This window comes from Hevea brasiliensis, chromosome 3 (genome assembly GCF_030052815.1).
Source record: "Hevea brasiliensis isolate MT/VB/25A 57/8 chromosome 3, ASM3005281v1, whole genome shotgun sequence".
NCBI classification, from domain to species: Eukaryota; Viridiplantae; Streptophyta; class Magnoliopsida; order Malpighiales; family Euphorbiaceae; genus Hevea; species Hevea brasiliensis.
Window position 1 is genome coordinate 110,900,613 of NC_079495.1, and position 21,227 is coordinate 110,921,839.

A 21,227-nucleotide genomic window follows, 5' to 3' on the forward strand; every position below is an offset into this window, starting at 1 on the left:
CCACTTTCTATTATAAATTTCGAATATTCTTCAACTTGCTTTGCTTTTTTCTTCTTTTCCTGAATAATCTGTATAAAATATAATCTAACCATTCAATCCATGGAAACCGAACCACATTCCACATTTCTCTAGAACAATAAAGAAAATCTTATTGCATGATACAATGTAAATTTAAATGGCCGAAAATCGCCTAATAAAAATAGATTTATTCTTTGTTTGCCTTTTCTCTCTCTACTCTAAAAAAATACCCAACCCACTTCCTCTTATATGGACTTGGAGGTCATCTTCTACTTGTTTCCTATGGGCCACCATTCATATGGACACTTGATATAAAGCCCATTCAGTCCCAAGAAGCTTGGCAAAGCCCAACTAAGATGATGCCTACAGATTCCAAACTAGTTTTCACTCATATGAATTTGTGTTATTTTTGTTATGTGATAATCCCACGCTTATACAACTTATCACCACCTTCTACTGGAGAATAATTAGTAGCAGGTTGCCTTGTTGCATTAGGACCTGTCTCTGATGTAACCACTGCTTTGGCATTCCAATACCAGGGCTCAAGATAAGGTGAAGAAATTGATGATGAAAATGAAGAAGGATCAAGTATCACTGAACCCCAATCTCTGCTTCCAAGTTTTGCTTCTTTTAATCTCCTCCTAATCAGTAAGTTTCCCACATCTTCCTTTCTCATTTCTGATACACTTCTAAGGATTGAAATGCACAGTAGAATTGCCAGAACTGCATCCTCTTCAGGCAATACTTCAATTATCAGCAACTTCCAATTGAGTAGAGCTGTTGCCCTTCCGGTTGGGTTATCTTCAGTGAACCGAACAAGCGTCACAAAGCCTTCCTCATCTTCTTCTTCCTCTTCATTGTTATTGACTTCCTTGTTCTGCTTCTCTAGTTCTTTACTTTCTGATCTAATTTTCTTGGCTTGATATTGCATTTTCCTCCCTTTCAACAGTTTCACCTGCAAATTAATATATATGGCTGTTTTGTTATGGGAATTCATTTCACATAAAAATGTTGGTTGGATTATTTTTTAATGTTCATTAAGCATAGAGAGATCTGACTTACCGTTGAATCTGGAGATGTTTGATTTGTTAAACAAAACCTCAGGTCACACAATGATGTTGATGGTGATTGCCAACTTACTGAAAATTCTTCTCCTGTTGAGAAACACCAAGAAGCTTGCCAATTTTCTTGAGGCTCTTTTGGTGTAGCTGTTCCTACTACTTTCTCTGTACTAGATGGCAACACCACCACCAAATCAACTTCAAAAAGAATGGAGGATCCAAAAGAAATGATTAAGGTCATCAATGGCATGACTAATAGACAACATATTACCAGGTGCTTTACCAATCGAACCAGCCACATATGACCAAGAACCTTCGCGTACCTCTATGATCCTATCCTCCCATTTCACAGCTGATGGGGTTTCACCTCCTCTCCTCCAAAACCCTCCTCCCACTCTAGAATTCAATCCAAAATTTACCTTATCAACTAATGAAAAAAGAATTTTCACATGGTCTAATCATTCAAAACCACAGAAAATACGTCCAAACAAGGTTACCTTATTCGAACTACGAAACATTCTCTCCCTGCATGATCAAGAACAGTGCGAGATAGCCACCGACCCTCTTGAGGCTTGTAATGATTCATTCTCAGAATCAAATCTGATACCATAGCCCCTGAATCATCCGTGACTCTGTCAGGAACACATTTCAACAAGTATGATGCCTGAACTGGTGGGGTTATCGAAAGAACAACCCTCATCTGTTTACCAAGTTCTCTTTCCATAGTAAGAGAGTTTGCTCTTAGTAAATCATTCCAAAGAAATGTAGCAGTGTCTTCTATTTTGCTTGTTTTAAAGCACCCACCACCAAGTTTATGAAGCTCAAGCATTAGTCCTTTTGTGTTAAACTCACAATAGAGATGAGAAGCTTTCTTCCATGAATCCAAGGAGAAACCGGACATGGGTTTATCAATCTTCAGCTCCCTGTGGCATCTTAGCATTCGCAGGCGCAGAAAGTTGTGTTTTTTATCATCTGGCACTGCCTCTATACTCATTCTAGATTTGAGCCTCACAAAAATGCACACCTGAATTGTAAATTTAAAGATTCGTTATGTAAGGCATTAAAAATAATGGGAATATGCAAAATTTGTTGATAAAGAGAATGAAATCAGCTGGCTTTTTAACTTAAGACCTATGGTTTCTATCAGATAATGACACCACAGAACCGCTTCCTACTTCTATTAGGTGGTCTGCCTAAAATAAACAGAGGCTGAATATTATGATTCTGGAAGATTTTAGCAACCTAGCAGCATTCTACTAGTTATTCCTTGCAAGATTGTCCAATTTCAAACATATTATGAGCAAGAATCAGAAAGAAAAATGAAAATATTAATTATAAGCCAAATTTTTATTAGAATTATCCAATTTATTTTGTTTTATGAAGGAGCTGGAGTTTCATTGTCCTTCGCTTCTACTAAGAATTTGCCAAATAATGCATTTTCCAATGAGAATAAATGGCTTCTGCCTTCTGTCTGATAAATGAACTCTCACCAAAACATTTCAGACCAGTTCCAATATAAACTTCGTCAGAAACATACAAGTAACAAAATCTTTTTTTCATTTGACTCTGACCGGAGCTCTAACACAGAGACCTCACAGCCCTAGAAACTTCTCCAAGCTCATTGGAAGTAATAAAAAGTCATATTAAGGAATGAGAGTAGTAAACCTTACCTCTAGAAGGAACCTTGGAAGCAAGGACTTGTATTTGGTGTTAACATCTGAATTAGAAACTTCCCAATAAACTGGTGGCTTAAATGGAGCAAGCCCATGAAACTCTATGGTCCCACCAGCTTTCTCATAAGGTTGATCAAAGGCTTTTTCCCATACTTTCTTTGTCTCTTCTACCTCTTTTTCTTTCACAGTCTGCCACATTCCCACAATCTTCCCCAATATTTCACCCTCCATCTCCTTCATATCCTCAGCATACACAGTTGGGTAACTCTGGCAATCCGAATCCAATCACAAAGAAATGGATATAGTATGCAAAAAGAAAGAAAAGTAAGACAAGAACTTAATCAACACAGAAGAAAAAACGGAAAAATAGCAAATACACCCACGAGACTTAGCTCAGTATCGACTCAAACTGTGAGGCCTCAGTTGAAATGACAAATTCATAGAGATTCAAAGTTGGGGAGAGAGGTGGGGCGGATTGGGGAATAGAGGGGGAGAATGAATTAATAATGGCGAAGAAATTAAAAACTCACCTGGTGCGTCATCCACATTAGGAAGATATCCAAACTAGGCACTATACGAGAACACCCATCTGTGAATCTCTGCAACACATACAGCATGAATCCCTTGTATCTTTGTCTGGCAGCTATCAAGTACACAAGCTCACTTATATATGGCCACGAAACCTTACTACACAGAAGTCTCTGCTTCGTAACTTCATTTAATAGATCTTCGTTTTTAACAACTGGGTCTGATTGTAATAAGCTCGAATCAACTTGATTCTCAAAGCACTCATTTGGGTATCTACGCATCCAAAGCTCCTTGCATCTCATTAATGCGTACTCTTCATTTTCCTCATCGAAAATCGCTGGCTTGCCTAAGAATTTTGAGAACCTTGTCTCGCAGTATTGCCTGTAACTCACCTGTAGTTAACTTATACGTGTTATTAGCTATTATATATTAATCCAATCCATCAATAAGCTCAAATTTTCTCCATTTTGTTTGGTGGCTGAGAAAATGAAAGAAAATATATACATAGCTAAATTACCAGAATGGGGAAAAAGAATCTCGTTTTTTTTTTTTTTTCTCATATTCGCTTTTTCCTAAATTTCCCATTAATCAAACAAGAATCTTCACTGAAAGAAAATTCAACCATGACCTACCGGATTCAAGGTGTGACAGAACCAAACCCATTCAATATCAAAAGGAGGAAGAACCATAGGAGGCGTTGACCCCACCACTACGAGATCAGACATCAACGGCATCCAAAGCTCATCATACCTGCAAAATTAAAAGCGAAGATAGAACATTCAATGTATATTCACCGTCCAATTAGATTACTTTTCACAATGAACATTAAATATTCATCAGCTGACCTTCGTATAGCTTCAACAACGGTGGCTCTGTCATGCAGCCATTGGGACTCACTCACAGCTCTCAAGAATCCGACATTTCGTTTGGCAGCCGATACAAGATCCAAAGTGAGGCGCACCGTGTCGACCTCCGATATTTCGCTGAGCGTTCTCGCGGTGGCGGACATGTTATCAGAGATATCGGCCGACATGGTTAGCTGTCTAGTCAAGTAAGTAACATGAGCTTCAATTGGTGGTTACAGTTACAGTTACGTATCATTCTGTCTGAACTCTGAAGGAACAGGGAGAATATTTTATATTGGGTAGACTGCAAGAAACACAGTTAAGGTTAGATTATGAAACCATGTGGCAAGTGGAATCCCAGGCTTTTTCTTGACGGGCAATTGAAGCCCATGGATTAAAGAAATTTCTTAGTAGACATATTTAGCACTTTATTTATAAATTAAAATAAAATAAAATTATTTTATAATAATATAATTATAAATGAATAAATGATTTAATATTTGAGTAAATATTTTATAATACAAACTTGATAATTTCATCTCATATGGAAGTGGGTCAATATCATAAAGTTAAGAATCGGGGCAGGACTAAATTAAAAGGGAAAGGAGCCATTTTGCAGGTGTCCGCTTCGCTATGGGAGAATCACTTACGACCATGGCCCACACGTGATGTGCACATGCTTCCTTTTTAGCTAGCTGTTCATCTCATGATGTTCATGATGATCAAATTACGTGACTGAATCACCCACCCTGGACCCCTCCAAAACAAATAGAAAAAGGTAAAGAAATGATTCTCTCTAATTTTTAGAGAGAGGAAAAGCTAAGCTATCGTGCGTTCTTTTTTTTTTTTTAGCTTGTTCATGGCTTTAATTGCTCTCTCCTGCCACTTTCTGGCAGGGAGAGTCTCCCTTCCGTGCCAACAATGGTCTATTCCTCAATATTATTAGATGGGGTGTGCATACTGTTTTCATCTTTGTTTGTTTGATGCAGATCATAATCAAAGCTAAGAAGGTTCAATTACTGGAAGATCGACCGTGTCCTCGGCCGAGTAAAGTTTCTAAGAGTTGATCTCATCTCTTTCTCCCTATTAGTTTAGTACTCGGCCGAGCCGCCCAGGGATGTTTGATATATTTTCTTCCGATCATTGGACATGGCGAGTGTATGGCATGAGTGAGAAACAACTGACAATCTGAGTCCTTCTAGCTCTTGGTGCTCCATTGGTTACAAATTTGCGGCTTCGTTGGCTCTCGACGCATTCAAGGCCACCATGGCCTTAAGCTTTACATGTTGATAATGCGCTTGACTTCTTCCTGTGTTGCTCGTCGGCATTGCTTGTGGAAGAAGATGGACTTTCCGAGTCGGCAGCCACGACTTGCTTGACCTGATTTTTAGCCTTCTAATCATATAATTATTACTATATATATATATATATTACCAAAACACACATCTTCTTAAAAAAAAAAAACACTTCATGATTCTTCTTTTTTCAGGAAGAAATGTCATATTTTATTATGCACATTAAAATGATACCCTCAAGCACCATTCACAAGAACAGTGACCCTTTTCTTTTGTTTTTCTTAAAAATATTATCTTCATATTTTTCTTTTTCCCAATTTCAATCACCCTCCCACCTTATCCAAACAACCCCCAGTATATATAATTTCAACTTTTTATTTTAATTTTAATTACTTTTAAATTATTTAATTATTATTTTCATTAAAATAATTTTATTTTAATAAAATGAAATTCAATGTTCTAAGGATATTGATAATCTTATCATGTTGTGGTATTCTATGTTTGGTGTTTTTATTTTTAATTTTTTATTTTATTGTTAAAAATAAAAACTTCCTTTCAATTTTTACATTATATATCTTAAAATTTTTTGACATGCTACTCTTTTTTTTTTCTTTTTCAATTATCTTTTAATTTTAATTTAGTTATTTTATTTTACTATTTGAATTTTTAAATTTCTATTTATTTAAATTTTAAACCTTATAAGTGTTCATATACTAATTCAGATTATTTTTTACTATTTTTTTTATGTTATTTTCTTTTTAATTATTTAAGTTATTAAATTTACTTTAATCATTATTATCTTTATTTAACTAATGTTAAGATGATTTATTTTATAATAAAATGAATTTTATTTTATAAATCAACATTATATTAAGTAAATATAAAACTTTCACATTAATATAGATAAGTATTATGATAATAAATTATTAATTTATTTTAATAATATTTATTGCACATTTTTTTATTTTTTTTTGGTCTATAAATACTACTTAAAATAGCAAGATTTTGATTGGCATTATTCTTTTATTATTATTATTATCTAAAAAATATATATCCATAGACTTTTTATAGGATCTATATAGAGTTTTTTTTTTTAAAATAGCATCTATTTAGAATTGTTTACTTTGCTTTTAAAATCTAATTTAATTGTAATACATTTACCTTATTTTTTAATAATTAAAAGTCTTTAAAAATAATGTGAATATACTCTTTTTTTTTTTTAAATATTAGATCACTTATCATAAGAATAATGTTATACTTTTTTGAGATGGATTAATCAATTTACTTTTTTAACAAGTTTTATTATTACCTTCTTTTATTACTTAACTCTATAATTAAATATTTTCTATTATCAAATTATACTTTGCCCAATTTATTATAATAAATAAATAATAAATAGTATATTATTAATATTAATTAATCTTAAATTAGAAAGCACATAAACAACCAATACATAATATATGTAATGATTAAATTTTAATTTTATTTAAATTTATATTAAATATTATTAACTATTAATAGATAATAATCTTATTTACAAGATATAAATATAATATTTTATATTATTATAAAATAGAGTTTAATATATTTTTAATATAAATATTTTATTTATTAATTACATTAATATAATAAAATAAAAAAAATTCGTTTTAATGCTTGTTTTCCTCTGATTAGAGATCCTGTTTTTGTTGATAAAATTATTTTTTTAAATATATTAATGAAAAAATATTAAAAAATAATTAAAAATTTAATTTAATTTATTTTAATCATAAAAATATTAATTTTTTTTAAATTATTATTTTAATTATATTTAAAATAATATTTTTATTAAAAAAAAAAAAAAGCAGCTTTAAACCCTACAACCCAATACCTTAGGGCTAGAGAATAGGATTAAGAGAAATTGAGGGTTTATAGTGAGCCATGGACCCAACTTATGTTTTATGGGTTGAACCATTCTCTGAGGCCCTTTTGTGTACGCAAAACTTTACTAATAAAATCCCAACACTCCGATTAAAAAAGAGATACCCACCCCACCATGCACATGTCCTTTCTGCTTCTCGTTAAAGCCATAATAATACTCGAACAAATCTCTCCATCTGGTGATGATTTGTTGTTAACACAAATTATCATTGTTGTTAATTTTTTCTATTCCAAGTTTCTCAACAAGTTTAAAAAAGAAAAATTTAGCATATTAGAGCATAAAATGACCTAACCATTGCAAGTGATTTCTCTAATTGGTAAAAGAAAAAACTCATAAACAAACCTCCAGTTCAATATGGACAGTTAGGCCTTCAAAGTCATAAAATAAAATGCAATTAAACAAAAAGAAGAATGAAACTAGGTTCCCTCAGCAAGTAGAGAATAATTTCAATCATGTAATGATCAGCATTAGCATGGTTCACGAAGAAGCATCATTGGGAACCTTTTGTTCAAAATCATACTAAACTTAAAATCTTAGTTTCGTGATCCTTAATCTACCCTAAACCACAAATTAGCGTATCATACATTCAGGAAAACAAGAGAACATTTAACTTCCAGACCAGAATTGCTGTGTCCTAGAACAGTACTGCTAAATTAATGTTCTTTTGCAAGATTCACAACAGAACCAAAAATAGTATCTCTAGGATCAGTAATGCCATCACAATAGACAGAATTGTGAATATTATCATGTATCTTTACACACCCAGATGCTAATATGTAACCAAAAAGACAAAATGTATTTCATCGATAAACAGTTCTGAAATTAGTACTGATCCTGAAATTCAGAAATATGGACCTTACCCATCACCAGATCTATTCAAACCAAACCAAATATCTGAAATAAATCAACAAAGAATAAACCAACAATGGTAACACAAGAGAAAGAGAAAGAAAAAGCTCAGATCAATGTTGGATAAATTCAATTCCCAGACCTTGAAAGAGGTCTCATAATGAGCTGGGATTAAAACATTTATCATCCTTGCAAAAAAAGGAAAAGGATTCAACCACACAAATTTTTTACACAAATAGAAGAAAAAAAAAAACTGAATTGAAATACATGAGATAGATAGATAGATAAAGAGAATCGTTGCAGAAAAGGCGTGCAAGGAGACCAAGATGAAGGAATTAGGGGACGGAGTTTTATAAAGGGGCAAATAGTGGCTAGCTAGGGTTAGGGTTTAATAGTCTTGTATTTCCAACTATACCCCTAAAATTTCCCATTGATTATAAATCTACCACTCCTCAAAAGTTCGAATAAAAATTCACTCCTTGGGCCTGATCTTTCAAGTGCCCACCAGCCACCTCGTTGAAGCCCATCTTCACTTCCCAGCTTTCTCTTCCATCGTTAGTGAATGAGCAAATTTGAAAATGAGAGACTCCATAATCAGTTCTTGGAGATAGCATCTGGTCATTGAACCTTCCATTGATTGGAGCCAAAAAATGGTTCTGTGTTCAGCTACTTCTGAGAAATAAAAACCAAGAAAATGAAAGCATGGTGAGATCTTTCAAGTTTTGGGCATATCTTACGAGAATGTAATTTTTGTGCCAACCTTGACTGGAGGTTGGGTTCCCAGGACCTATTGAGAGGATTACTAGCCCAAGAAATTGAAAGCTCCCTGGAACTCAACATGTAGCCTTTCTTGCCTACTGATTTATCTAGTGAAATTATCTGTCAATAAACTAGAAAATATCACTTGGTAATAATGCGGCTTGAAGGATTCTATTTTTTTTTGTTCTTCTTTCTTTCTTTCTTCTTCCCTGTGGCAGAATTTTAAGGCCACTTGAGCATTTACAGTCGATGGAACAAATATGAATTCTTGAATCAAGAATTCATATTTGATCCACCGCCTGTATATCCACAAGCAGGCTTAACTACTGCCACAAAATTGATAAACTCTTCTATGTACTTTAATTAATTATGTCAATGTAGCAACATTTTGAGGCAAAATCATGCATAAGTCTTTGGGAACTCCAAGCACTTGCTCCATATATATATATATATATTGATGTTCCCTGTGATTCATATGCTTCTTCTAGCCTAAAAGTTGCCACATTTACATGCCTTTTTTTAATCCATAATAACAAAAATTTTCATTTTAATCAATTTTGAAGAACTTCCTTCACTTCGAAAACAGTAAATACTTTTAGTAAAGAAGTTTGATGCCTTTTTCTGACACCCTAGCCTTTAAAATTATAGGCTAAGACATTGATTTAAAGTTGTGGTGTGTGGTTATTACAAGGTTGAATCTAATGAATTCTATTTATAAATAAAAAGTTAATAAATAATATTTAATTTAATTTATGAGCTAAAAAATAAATACTTAATATATGTCAATAAACACTTGGCATTTTCTAACTAAACATTTAAACTATTACAAAGTAACTTACTTTTAAGTGGCTAGTCAAACCAAGCACCTGACTAATTACCTTTCTTCCCTCATCAATTAAATGGGATTACATAACCTGAGGAACAACTCCTTTTTGGTTGAGCAAGTCATAGGGTATGGTAATCTGGAGAGAATCTCTGGATGATCAGATGGCAGAAAATTTTCCCACACTGTGTCCAAATCAGCTGAGGACCTGACCACTGAAGAAACAACTGAGGTACAAAATGCATCCTAGGAGATCAAATATGAATGGTATAATTTGCGCAAAAAAATATTCAGGCAAGACATCCAAGTTTTTTTTTTTTTGGGGGGGGATGGTCTTTTTCTTGCACAAAGCTAAGAAGCTTAGGATTCTTACATATATATATATATATATATATATAGTTACTTGAGATGGATTCGTAGCTACTAGCTAGTACAGGCTTTATCCTTACTGTGACGACATTCTATTTTTCTCTTGTAATGTATATAACGACATGAAGTGAACACATGAGCACATTGAAGATAATCTTGAATCATCTTCTTCTGTGTCCATGTGTGGTCCTCAAAGGATAACCAGTGTTAGAATCTTACTTTATCAGTCAAGCCATGATAATTCAATGATTAAATGTCTATTTCATAATGTAAATATCGGTGATTTAATATAAATGGAAGAATCAATGCAAAAAATCATGACTCCAAGACATGACATGATAATGTGAAAAACTTGCACATTTTATCTATGGCAAGAAAGATTCATAAAATCAGTACGTGATGTGAAAAAGCATGTAACTTTCGCCATATAAACTCTCTCTCTTTTTCCTTCCTCAATTTTGAATAATAACCTCAAGAAAATACCGATGAACTTCAGTTGACTGTGAGCTCTGGAGTTCGAAATGTTAATCCTTCACTTCCTTGTCATCACTTTCACCATTAAAGAACTCTCTTAGCTCAATCTCCATCCATCCATCCATCCATCATCTCTTTCACTTGGAACTCGTCCGACCCATTCCGTCACCCTTGACTGCAGCATCTGCATACGATTGGCAAAGAACAAGCGCTCCAGTTGCTGCTTTTGCTATGTTCACCACAGTGTAAATAGGCAGTGCTCTTGAACAAGTGATTCCCAACTTCAACTGATTTCTCAGATGGCACCAGGTGTCCCTTTGGTTACAGTATATGATATATGATTTATTGCTCTAGAGGTGCCTGAAAGATTGCATGCTAACGTTAGCTTTTGCTTAACTGTTCTATGGAATTGTGAGATCCCTAAAAAATAGTTTTATATCTCTGATGCACCTTCATACTTGAATGCCAACTGGGTTTGAAACATGAGCACGTGTGAGCTCGAAGTGTGAATGCCAACTTTACCTTGTGCTGAAATGATTAATTAATAACTGGATGCGGCTATGATTTGAACTCTTGACCATGTCAAGAAATCACTTAATCTAAAAATTCAAACTTGTTGACCACAGCTACAAGAATAATTTTATATCTCTAATAATTTTAGGTCTGATGATTATATTGCGGCTCTCTCCGATGTTTACTGTCTATGTCGAAACTGGAGCTTCAACTGATATTTTGCTGCAACTTGGAAAGTACAGCTCTTGATAGTTCTGCTTATTCTGATTTCGATGTTCTTCAGAATGTTAAGGCATTAATGAGTTGAGATGAATGAGGTAGAAGGCAAGCAAAACTATATGCATAATCTTATTGCATAATTCTACTTATATAAGATTGGCTTACACTTGTTGCTTTATTTTTTTTAGTATCAAAAAAGACACATGAATACATGATTAATTATATTGAGTTGATCTGTACTGGCAGCGTCTATCATAAATAGATAGGAATCTGCAAACTCCCAATATGAGACGAATAAAGCTACTCTGATATCTCTGCCTATTGTGAAGTCTATATAAGAAACACCTTTGTACCAAATTCTAAATTAATTGGCCTCCGAATATTGCCTCTGAATATTGTTTATGTCTTTAGTTGATGCCTTTCTGTGCTTTAAATTTGTGGGGGCAAGTGCCAATCCCTGAATTCCCTTTTGTGGATATTATGAACTTAATTCCAAATTCGGAATGAAGAATCTGCTACAATATCCCTTATGTTCAAGAGCCTCCAATTGGGCATTTTCATTTCTCTTGAACAAAAGATTATGAACTCAACAATAAATTTTAATTTAGTGGTATTAGAATCATCTACCAAAAAAAAAAAAGTTTTAGGTTCTACATGGACATGTTCATACACCCATGAACAATTTGAAATTTTCAAACTTTCAAAGTTCAAGACTATGATTTTGCACAAAATTTAGCAAATTATTTGCGCCGAGTTATGTCGTAGGTTGAGAAATTTTGGCTGCATGATCCAACACTTCAAGAACCTCTGTTCTGCTCCTTACAATTCTATGAAACACCTCTCTAATCTGCGCCTGCAAAGGCACCAAACCTTCTCCCATTTTCCGGAAAATTTCTGCAAGCTCCGCCACCTGAGCTGCCACCTCCTCCATCTTCTCTGTCTCCCCTGGAAACTGAAACCCATCAGCAAATTCGATCAAATTCAGAGCCAATTTCTCCATCCTCTGCATCTCTTCCAACAGCCCCACCGACCCTTTTTTCTCCTTCTTCTTCCACTCCTCCCCGATCCTCTCTTGCAGCCCAATCATGCTATGTGCCCACGTTAATTGCCTCGGAATCGGAAAATGCGTTGCCAATCCACTCCTCTCTTGACAAGGCAAAGCAGCCACCAGAGCCCACATCACAAACACCATAACAGAGCTCATTACATAAACAGGTAATGCAAGTCCTGTGGGTTCTCCACCTCGAGGAGGCACGAGATTGGAAGACATTGCCTGAATCTGCTTAGAAGCAGACCAATTTTTAGCGATGATCATGGAAAGAGATCGGAAGTAGCGTGCAGCTCGCTCCTTATGAAAAGGATTGGTATTTCCTCTCCTCCCGAAAGACCATGTTCTCTCTGCACCCTTAAAATCTTTCTCCTTATCATCTACCTTCATCGCAGTTAACAAAGAATTCAAGGCCTTTCTCGCTCGCTTTACTTGCCCATCATCCATTGGCTTCTGCTCCAAAGCAGAGACTGCAATTTCTGCGAATTTCTGATACTGACGCACAGAATCAATCCCACTAGACACGGCATTGCATATATCCAGAGCTTTAACAGCTCTGTCCAGCAGTTCAGGAATCAATCGATCCAACGGTGGCTTGCAAATTTGAGAAGGGTCGCGACCCATTATAAGGACAGCTTTGAATTCAGCTTCGCAGCACAAGAACACGTCTACAAGTTTCCTGAGCCATGAAATAGAGAGCAGAGTTTCAGTGGAAGCCACCTCCTCCTGTGGAGATAACAAATCGGTGAAGCGATCAGCTACGTGCTTTTGAAAAAGCTCGAGTTCTTCTAGCTCTGGATCATGGTTTACGTCCATGGCGGAAACCTGGTTCCGGCGGATGCTGATTCTGCCAAGAAAGGAGGGTTGGGGCTCTGTTCCAGGCATTTTTTCCAGAGACTTTGAATCCAAGAAATGACCCAAGAGAGAGAAAGAAAGAAAAGAAAAAGAAAAAAGAAAAAAGAAAAAAAGAAGATAGAAAGAAAAGGTGAGGTCAAGTCCAAGAAGGAGAAACGGCTGGCAGAGTTTATGGCTCGCCTGGGATGAGACCAATTCTTCTGTGTCTTGAATCTATTCCTACGGTGGCCATATATTTACGAAATTTATGCTAAAAATTTAGTGCCTTGCATTTGCACACCACTGTATGCTAAGTCCTTTGATTCATTTATTGGTTTCTTTAAATATGGATATCAATTTTTATAAATAAAAAAGAATTAAATATTTATATCTAAAAAAGGCTATTTTTCAATGTTTATTCAATTGTCAATTGTTGTTAAATCTAAGTCCCATTTATCAAATTGACTCTATAAATTGGTAAAATAACACTAAACTGGCTTCACATCAATTATGGATATGTGTGTGTGGGCTTGTAGACATGTATCAAGACTCATTCCAATCAGTAATTACCCGAGTATAAATGTTAATACAATAACTTCTATATTCTCCTGTGTGCGTGTATTTCACTTTCCTGTCAAAAAAATAGAAAGACCTTGTTGCTGTTTGTGGGTGAGCCAGTGCGGTCTGGTTGAAGTCCCATGTGGGGCGTGCACAGAACAGAACCTTTGAGCTTCCACATCTGTTGTGGATGTATATGTGTGTAGGTTTATAGACATATGCCAAAACTCCTCCCAATCAACAATTACCTAAATGTGAGTGTTGGTACAATAACTTTTATACATCCGTGTGTGCGTTTGTTTCACTTCGCTGTAAAAAGAAAAAGTTATATTTTCAACCGAATCCGGTTAAAAGTTGATCTAACCATGATATTATAGAACACTAGTAGATAATTAAATTAATTTTAAAAAATTATCTTTTATTGAATATGAATATATATATATATATATATATATATATATATATATATATATATATTTATTTATATTTATATTTATATTTATGAATAATTGTTTTTTATCAACTAGGTTATTATAAAAAATATATATTAAAATTATCTTTATTTTTAATTTTTAATAAATAAAATTAATTGACTAGTTTCTATATCCTACAATTGATCATTTTAAATTTAAAATCTTAATAAAATATTTAAATAATTTATGAAAATGAATTTAATTTATTCAATTTTTAATATTATTTAGTAATTTACTCATAAAATTTAATAAAATCTAGTTTTATATAAAATTTAAAAATGCTATTTTAAAATTTTTATTTTAGAAAATTAAAAAATAATTCAACATATTTATTTATTTATTTATATTAATACATATAATATTTAATTAATTTATTATGACTAGCTGATTAAACTAGTAACCCATCAATTCGTTCATTCAGCTCAGTCAAGGTTCAAATTGAGTCTAATAATTATGATGCAGATTAAACCTAATAATTATGATGTAGATGTGAGATTATAAGCTCAAACCTTAGTGGAACCCACCACAGTTACCGACTTACAATAAAACCATTATACATCGGTTCACAATAAAACCGTTATACATGTATCGATTTCATTGCATAATTTTTTTTCAAATCTAGTGAACTTGCTCATTTGAGAAATCCACTAGGTATTGAAATCATTTTCAAATGTGTGAGATTGCAAACAGGGCCAAATGAAGGGAGAAAAAAACAAGGAGGAATAAAGTATGAATGCTTTTTAATAACTAGATTGAAAATTGAAGGAAATAAACATTGGGAGCAACTGCCTTGCTAGTTTATATTTTCTGATCACTATTTTGGGGTACTAACAAGGTGAACTTGTTGAGACAGAGGAGAGGAGTGGAAGAAAAGGCAAATAGCAGATATATCATCCATTGCAATTCCCTTCCTCTTGCGTTTCCATGCATGGACAGCAGATTCAACCAGAAGTTTAGCTGTCTTTGCCCTGTTTGGTGTTGAAGATACAATTTGCACTGCTTCTTGATTAGAGAGGACATCCCATACCTATATCATAAAAGCAATTTTTTTTAAAGTTTCAATCCATTTCCAGCACAAGAATTTGCTTATGTTGCAAATTAATGCATTCAAGAAACTTTCTTAAACACATTTCAGAAATAACAACGCCTGTTGTGTCAGAGATTATCGAGTACTCGACAAGAAATTTGATCAAGTTTTATATCAGATATTGGCAACTACTACCACTGTAATGCATTATACATACCCCATCTGTTGCCAGCACAACAAATTGGTCTCTGCTGGTTATATGCCTGTGGGTCACTTCAGGCACAGAAATAAGTCCAAAATCCTTTATGCAGTAATCCCCAAAGGCTCTAGACATTGCTAGGCCTGGTGATTGCTGATCTGGAAGCCAAATTCTGTGCACTCCTGGCTCATCATCCAAACAGAACACTCGTCCCTTGCACTGAAGTATCCGTTCAGACTCCTCTGCAAAAAAGAAAGACCAAAATTATTGTGAGAAACAAGTCTTTTCTTGCTTTCAAAGGAAGATGAAAAAGAGAAGGGAACAAACTGACGAGGTAAATTGGGCTTGAAATCAACAGTAAGCTGAACTGCTACCAAGTTTCCATCATCTGATGTGGTAGCCAATACAGCTCTAGAGTCGCCAACATTTGCTACAAAAATATGTTCTTCCTAGACAAAACAGAAACAAAGATCATAATACAAGAGAACATCATGTCATAATTGATTATCCATGTCAGAATACTTATTATCTTCACAGGATTTTTGTTGCTTAAACTTGGTTTACCATAGATTCAACAAACCTATTAAATAAACATGGTCCCAAATGTTTGTATCTTGATCCATAGTGGACCAAATCTAGGCAATAATTTCCCTTTCTTCACAATAGCATCCTAAAAATAATCTTCCAATGAATGAAAATTTCCTTTTTCCCCCTTATTTTCAAGGCCTATCCTATAACCACTTCTTTCATTTTCGTAAAAAGCATGTTAATCCACAAACAGATGGCTTAACAGCACACTGAAATGTAAAATTTGTAAGCATTTAACATTCAAATATCAGCAGGAATTTAGCAGCTTCTCTTACTTGTCTGACAATCGTCAAGGCAGTTGTTCCACTCTGGAATGAATCAATCTTATGGTGCTGCTCTAGCTCCCGATCAACAGCAGCACAAGTCTTTATATAGGAATGCCTCCATACATTAAATGTTTGATGCTTTTTATCTGATTCCAAGTCAACATCTGGATCGAGTAACGTTTGGGCAAGACTCTCCTGCCAATTACACAGTAAAGATGATGGCATCCATTCTCGGACTTTCTTTGCCACAAAATGACCCCATGAACCATGTCCATCAAAAATCCCACAAAACATCATGTCTTCTTGGCATCCAAATTCCTACTTCCATACACAAAATGACAACGTTATTCAATGAGAAATGCATTTAGATCACATTTAGCGTACAAGAAGACATACACATATCTAAAGAACTAGACAACTTGTAACTTCTGTGCCATATTGGTGTAATAGCATCTATTTCTTGCCAATTAGAATCAAAGAAATATGACTGCACAAACTTGGAAATAAATGAGCATATAGTTACTAATGTTTTATTCTTACCTCCCATACAATAAAGCTATCCTGGTTCACTCCTTTCTCGCCTCTCTTTGAGAAAACTGAGGCAAAATTCTTCGAGCCATCAATATTTACAACACCAGAAGATCGTAATATCAAGTCATTCTTCTTTGCTTCTTTGGCCATTGCTTCTGCGGCTTCCCTTCCATCACCATTCCCAATATTCTTCCCTTTTCTTGTCAAAAAAGACCTCGCCAACCCATTGAACATGGAGGATAGATGCCCCATTCCAATGTTAAAGTTCAATGTCCAACGGACACCAGAATGTTGTAGACTCCTACCCTTTTGCAGATTGAAAAACCTAAGCATTTAAACAAAAATAATAAGCACGTAAACACGGTGCAAGAATGACTACAAAAGGGGAAAAAATGCTAAAAAATTCTTAACAAAGGAAGCCAAGTTGCATTTTTTTGACTAAAAAATGTTTTGGTAAGAACCAGAACATTGGTAAAAATCTATTGAGTTGAAACGGTGTGATCCGCCTCTAAAAGCCAAGAATCTTACAATTTAATAAGAGTAAAAACCAAAAACTGTAAATCTAATATTCAATCTGACATGGAATTCCAATATTGCATCCTGAATTTTGTAGAAAGGCCAAGAACAAAAGAACAAGAAACAGAAAATAGACTATTGATTTTAGACTTTTCTGGCAGGCTGCTCCATTACTGCTCTTGTTTGGTTTATCAGAAAATGCGACTGGAAGGGTAAATATTGAATTTCATCTCTTAGAAACCATTGGCAGCCATAGGAAAGCTTTAAAAAAGTACCGACTCAAACATATACCTACTACAACTAGTTGGCAATCTACAGAATGCAAAAACAAAAGGTGAAGGTATTCAAAAAAATTTTTTGTATCCTCAATCTTTGCTTTCATTTACTTATCAACTAAAACAGAGGTTCACCCATTTGTTCCTTTGCCAAGAAAATCAAGGAAAATATATAGGAAAAAAGGAAAAGATAGAGTAAAATAAATGGCCTTGAATCATTTTTTTTCCCAGTAAATCTTTAAAATAAATAATAAACCTGAATTCAGCCGAGTAATAATAAATTATTATATCTAACTTAATTATTCCAAAAAAAGAGAAAAGTCTGTATCCTGCTATATTTTCACTTAAAACTCGTCCACAAATTTTCTCAGGAAGGAAACCAAACTCGTGTTCTGCTCTTTCAGCGGAGAAAAGATGTAGTGAAAAAATATGGTTAAAAGTTATATGACATTATATTGTTCGAAGCTAAACAAATGGCATATCCTTAACAGAAAAATCAGAAATTTTCATGAATTATAATTCGACATGATTGAAACTTATTATTCAAAATTTCTCTCTTTCCAATATTTTCCCAGAAACCAAACAAATCCAGATGAAATATTGACCAAAAAAAAAAAAGAACAGCTTTTTAAGCTGCTTATCTTTCACCGTTTCACAAACAAAAAAATTGAAAAACACAAAGTATCTCTCCTTTTCTTTCCTTCATTCTACCAGAAACCAAACAAACATTAACCCATAACTCAAATGAAAAAAAAAAAAAGAATCAAGAAGGATAAAAGACCTTGATGCAAAAGAAAAACAGATAAAAATCAGAGAGCAGGAATCTGACGAAATTGCCGGAAAGATGATCCCATCTGCCGGAACATGAGGGAACAAGTCCGAGAAGAGGAACCGAGAATTGGAGAAAGACAATAAGGAGATAAATCACAATCCATAATGAGAGAGGTAGAGAAGTTTCTCTCTTTCTCTTTCGTTGGGTTGTGATATTTCTCTGTGTTTAATCTTTGTATTTGGAGAAAATAACAAAGAAAAAGCCTTATTATTTTTATAATATGAAAATATTTTAATTTCTGCAGCTTTGAATAAAACATATGACTTGGCTGAATTATTAAGCATGAAAATGATTTTTATTGACATTTTGTTGTCTCTTTTGTTAGACTGGTAGACTTAATTGTTCCCTTAACTTAAGGCAACTTGAATCCTCAAATTTCAACTGCTGGGCCTCCTTTGAATTTAATTTAACAACATTATATTATAAAAATATGATATTTTTCGAAATTACTCATATTAAAACTTTAATGGGAGTCGTCTCAAAAGCATTTTTAACTGTGAATATAAAAAATATTGTAATTATAGTGAAATTAAATATTAAATTATCAATATAATAGAATTAATTACAAAAAAATATAAAATTTGTTAATTTTTATAATTAAATCTTAAAATTTACATAAATACTAATTAAATTCTCACGTTGATTGATATTTCAAATTAATAATACATTAATTAATAATTTATTGGGTAAAATTGAAGTGTTGACAAAGTTAAAAAAATATAATAAAATTTAACTTATAATTTTTTATTTATTGAATATATAATAGTTTATTGATGGTCAAGTCAATTTAAGACATTAATCAAATATAAGAATTTAATTAATAAATTTATAAATTTTAGAATTTAATTATAAAAATTAATCAATTTTATTATTTTTTTAATTAATCTTAATTTTAAATTTTTGATATAATTTCTATAGTGACACCATAGCAGTTGACGTAAAACTTCTGTTAAATATATTAATAATTTTTTAACAGTTCAAGACGTTAATTAAATGTAAATATTTAATTAATAATTATTTACATTTTAGAATTTAATACACAAATTATTAAATTTTAAGTTTTTTTTTTATAATTAACCCATATAAATATTCGGAAATTCTCATGATAGATGAGTACGTAATTCACCATTGCCTCTATTTGAATACTATTTAATGAAGTACTAGATGGATATTATCTTGCTAAAATATTAATAAAAAAAATAACATTAAATATATAGTTGAATTTAATGCATGATATAAATTAGTATATTAACTACAATTAAAAAAATTAAATCAGCCATGCATGATTACGAAATACAATGTGGGTGACCTTTGTTAGCCAATCAAAGTCATTTCTTCCCCATCTCCCCTCTAGCAAGACTAAGATGGTGTTGTCATAAATGTTTTTAATATTTTTTATATTTTCACTCCATTATTAATTTTTTTTATAAAAAATTAAGAAATAAAGACTTAAACTTGATAGAGTGATATATTTTTAACTATTAAATCAAGTTAAATTATGCAATAATAAGTTGTATTTAAATTAAAATATATTATTTTATTTTAAATAATTTAAAATAAAATATAATCAATAAATAATTTTAAATTTTAAATGTATGAATAAATTTAAATTATTAGGTGAATAATTAACATGAGACAAAAAATATATTCTAAAAAATAAATAATTATAAACTAAAAATATCTCTTTAGGGCAGTGGGGATAAGTGTCCTCATTAACCATTTAACCCTAGTAACATGATTAAGATATTTAAATTATTAATTTATATAAATTAAATAAAAATATATAAACTAATAATTTAAATATATTAATTTGAGTATTCATCTCAAAAATTTTTTTTTAATTTGAAAATTTATTAATAATTATCATAAAGTAAATACAACATAATTTTCTTATAAAATAAAACAAAATAAATATAGATAATTGAAATTTTATATTTAGAAATAATTTAAATAGAAAAAAAAATAATTTTTCAATTAGTAATTAGTATTTTTCATTTTGAATAATAAAAGAAAATTTTTTACATCATCACCGAAGAGTTTAAACTATTAAATTTTAATAAAAAAACATACTGCATTATCATACTTCATTTATAAAATGTCATTAACTGAACTTAAAGATTCAATATCATTTGTAAATAAAATTAAATTTAATAATTTTAAATTAAATGTTTTTATAAATTTTATGAGATTAAATGTTTAATTTAAAACTTATTAAAATCATTTTATATGAAAAAGAAATAAATTACATAATTTTCAATTAAACTTTTTTATAAAATTCATGAGATTAAATTTTTAATTAAAAATTTATTAAAATCATTTTTATATTATAACATATCAATTTGATAATTTTAAATTAAACGTTTCTATACATTTAATGAGATTAAATGTTTAATTAAAAAAACATTAAAATCATTTTTATAAGAGAAAATTTAGTTTAATAATTCCAAATTAAACGTTTTTATAAATTTCATGAGATTAAATGTTAATTAAAAGACTATTAAAATCATTTTTATATGAAAATAAATAAATTTAATAATTTTAAAATAAATGTTTTTAAAAGTGAAATTATTGTAATTTAATAATTTTAAACATCGATTTTATATAAAAACAAATTTAATAATTTTAAATAAAATGTTGTAATAAATTTTTTGAGATTAAATGTTTAATTCAAAAATTATTGAAATCATTTTTATATGATAATAAATGTGTAGTTAACGTAATTACATTTAATGA

General features: G+C 32.0%; 3 protein-coding genes, 1 long non-coding RNA gene and 2 other non-coding genes across 7 annotated transcripts; all 6 read right to left on the reverse strand.

Annotated features, from left to right (window-relative positions):
- Positions 1-122: 122 nt before the first annotated feature.
- Positions 123-4,491, reverse strand: LOC110639307 (glycine-rich domain-containing protein 1). 2 transcript variants are annotated; one of them, XM_021790197.2, is made up of 8 exons: positions 4,126-4,476; positions 3,913-4,030; positions 3,283-3,672; positions 2,750-3,019; positions 1,577-2,103; positions 1,351-1,475; positions 1,081-1,244; positions 123-973 (listed from the first exon to the last, which is right to left on the reverse strand). In XM_021790197.2, exons 1-8 carry the CDS (start codon positions 4,311-4,313, stop codon positions 431-433), a joined length of 2,325 nt encoding a protein of 774 aa, XP_021645889.2. In that variant the 5' UTR covers positions 4,314-4,476; the 3' UTR covers positions 123-430. The 2 variants fall into 2 exon arrangements, with proteins under 2 accessions (XP_021645889.2, XP_058000542.1); XM_058144559.1 differs by lacking the exon at positions 123-973 and having other exon boundaries at positions 1,097-1,249; positions 4,126-4,491.
- A 3,269-nt stretch (positions 4,492-7,760) lies between these two features.
- On the reverse strand, positions 7,761-7,842 carry LOC131179006 (small nucleolar RNA snoR53Y). Its single transcript, XR_009148013.1, has one exon. It is a non-coding gene; the product is annotated as a small nucleolar RNA snoR53Y (small nucleolar RNA).
- A 276-nt stretch (positions 7,843-8,118) lies between these two features.
- Positions 8,119-9,364, reverse strand: LOC110639311 (uncharacterized). The gene is made up of 2 exons (XR_009147769.1): positions 8,951-9,364; positions 8,119-8,862 (listed from the first exon to the last, which is right to left on the reverse strand). It is a non-coding gene; the product is annotated as an uncharacterized LOC110639311 (long non-coding RNA).
- On the reverse strand, positions 8,291-8,383 carry LOC131179002 (small nucleolar RNA snoR69Y). The gene has a single exon (XR_009148009.1). It is a non-coding gene; the product is annotated as a small nucleolar RNA snoR69Y (small nucleolar RNA).
- Positions 9,365-11,940: 2,576 nt separating the features above from the next.
- LOC110639271 (protein ROH1) lies at positions 11,941-13,526 on the reverse strand. The gene has a single exon (XM_021790145.2). It carries the CDS (start codon positions 13,278-13,280, stop codon positions 12,102-12,104), a length of 1,179 nt encoding a protein of 392 aa, XP_021645837.1. The 5' UTR covers positions 13,281-13,526; the 3' UTR covers positions 11,941-12,101.
- A 1,457-nt stretch (positions 13,527-14,983) lies between these two features.
- LOC110639297 (probable protein phosphatase 2C 34) lies at positions 14,984-18,744 on the reverse strand. Its single transcript, XM_021790186.2, has 6 exons — positions 18,444-18,744; positions 16,881-17,196; positions 16,350-16,658; positions 15,818-15,935; positions 15,505-15,728; positions 14,984-15,287 (listed from the first exon to the last, which is right to left on the reverse strand). The coding sequence occupies exons 2-6, from the start codon at positions 17,121-17,123 to the stop codon at positions 15,075-15,077; spliced, it is 1,107 nt and encodes a 368-aa protein (XP_021645878.2). The 5' UTR covers positions 17,124-17,196; positions 18,444-18,744; the 3' UTR covers positions 14,984-15,074.
- Between the last annotated feature and the right edge of the window lie 2,483 nt (positions 18,745-21,227).

Bases quoted from the DNA above. Each gene is read 5' to 3' on its own strand.
- LOC110639307 (XM_021790197.2), bottom strand. From the start codon at position 4,313: ATGTCGGCCGATATCTCTGATAACATGTCCGCCACCGCGAGAACGCTC. The intron at 4,031-4,125 runs GTCAGCTGATGA...TTAATTTTGCAG, and splicing joins GTTGTTGAAGCTATACGAAG to GTATGATGAGCTTTGGATGC. The intron at 974-1,080 runs GTAAGTCAGATC...ATTAATTTGCAG, and splicing joins AAACATCTCCAGATTCAACG to GTGAAACTGTTGAAAGGGAG.
- LOC110639271 (XM_021790145.2), bottom strand. From the start codon at position 13,280: ATGCCTGGAACAGAGCCCCAACCCTCCTTTCTTGGCAGAATCAGCATC.
- LOC110639297 (XM_021790186.2), bottom strand. From the start codon at position 17,123: ATGGGGCATCTATCCTCCATGTTCAATGGGTTGGCGAGGTCTTTTTTG. The intron at 16,659-16,880 runs GTAAGAATAAAA...GTATGGAAGTAG, and splicing joins ATAGCTTTATTGTATGGGAG to GAATTTGGATGCCAAGAAGA. The intron at 15,936-16,349 runs GTAAGAGAAGCT...TGTTTTGTCTAG, and splicing joins CCTTGACGATTGTCAGACAA to GAAGAACATATTTTTGTAGC.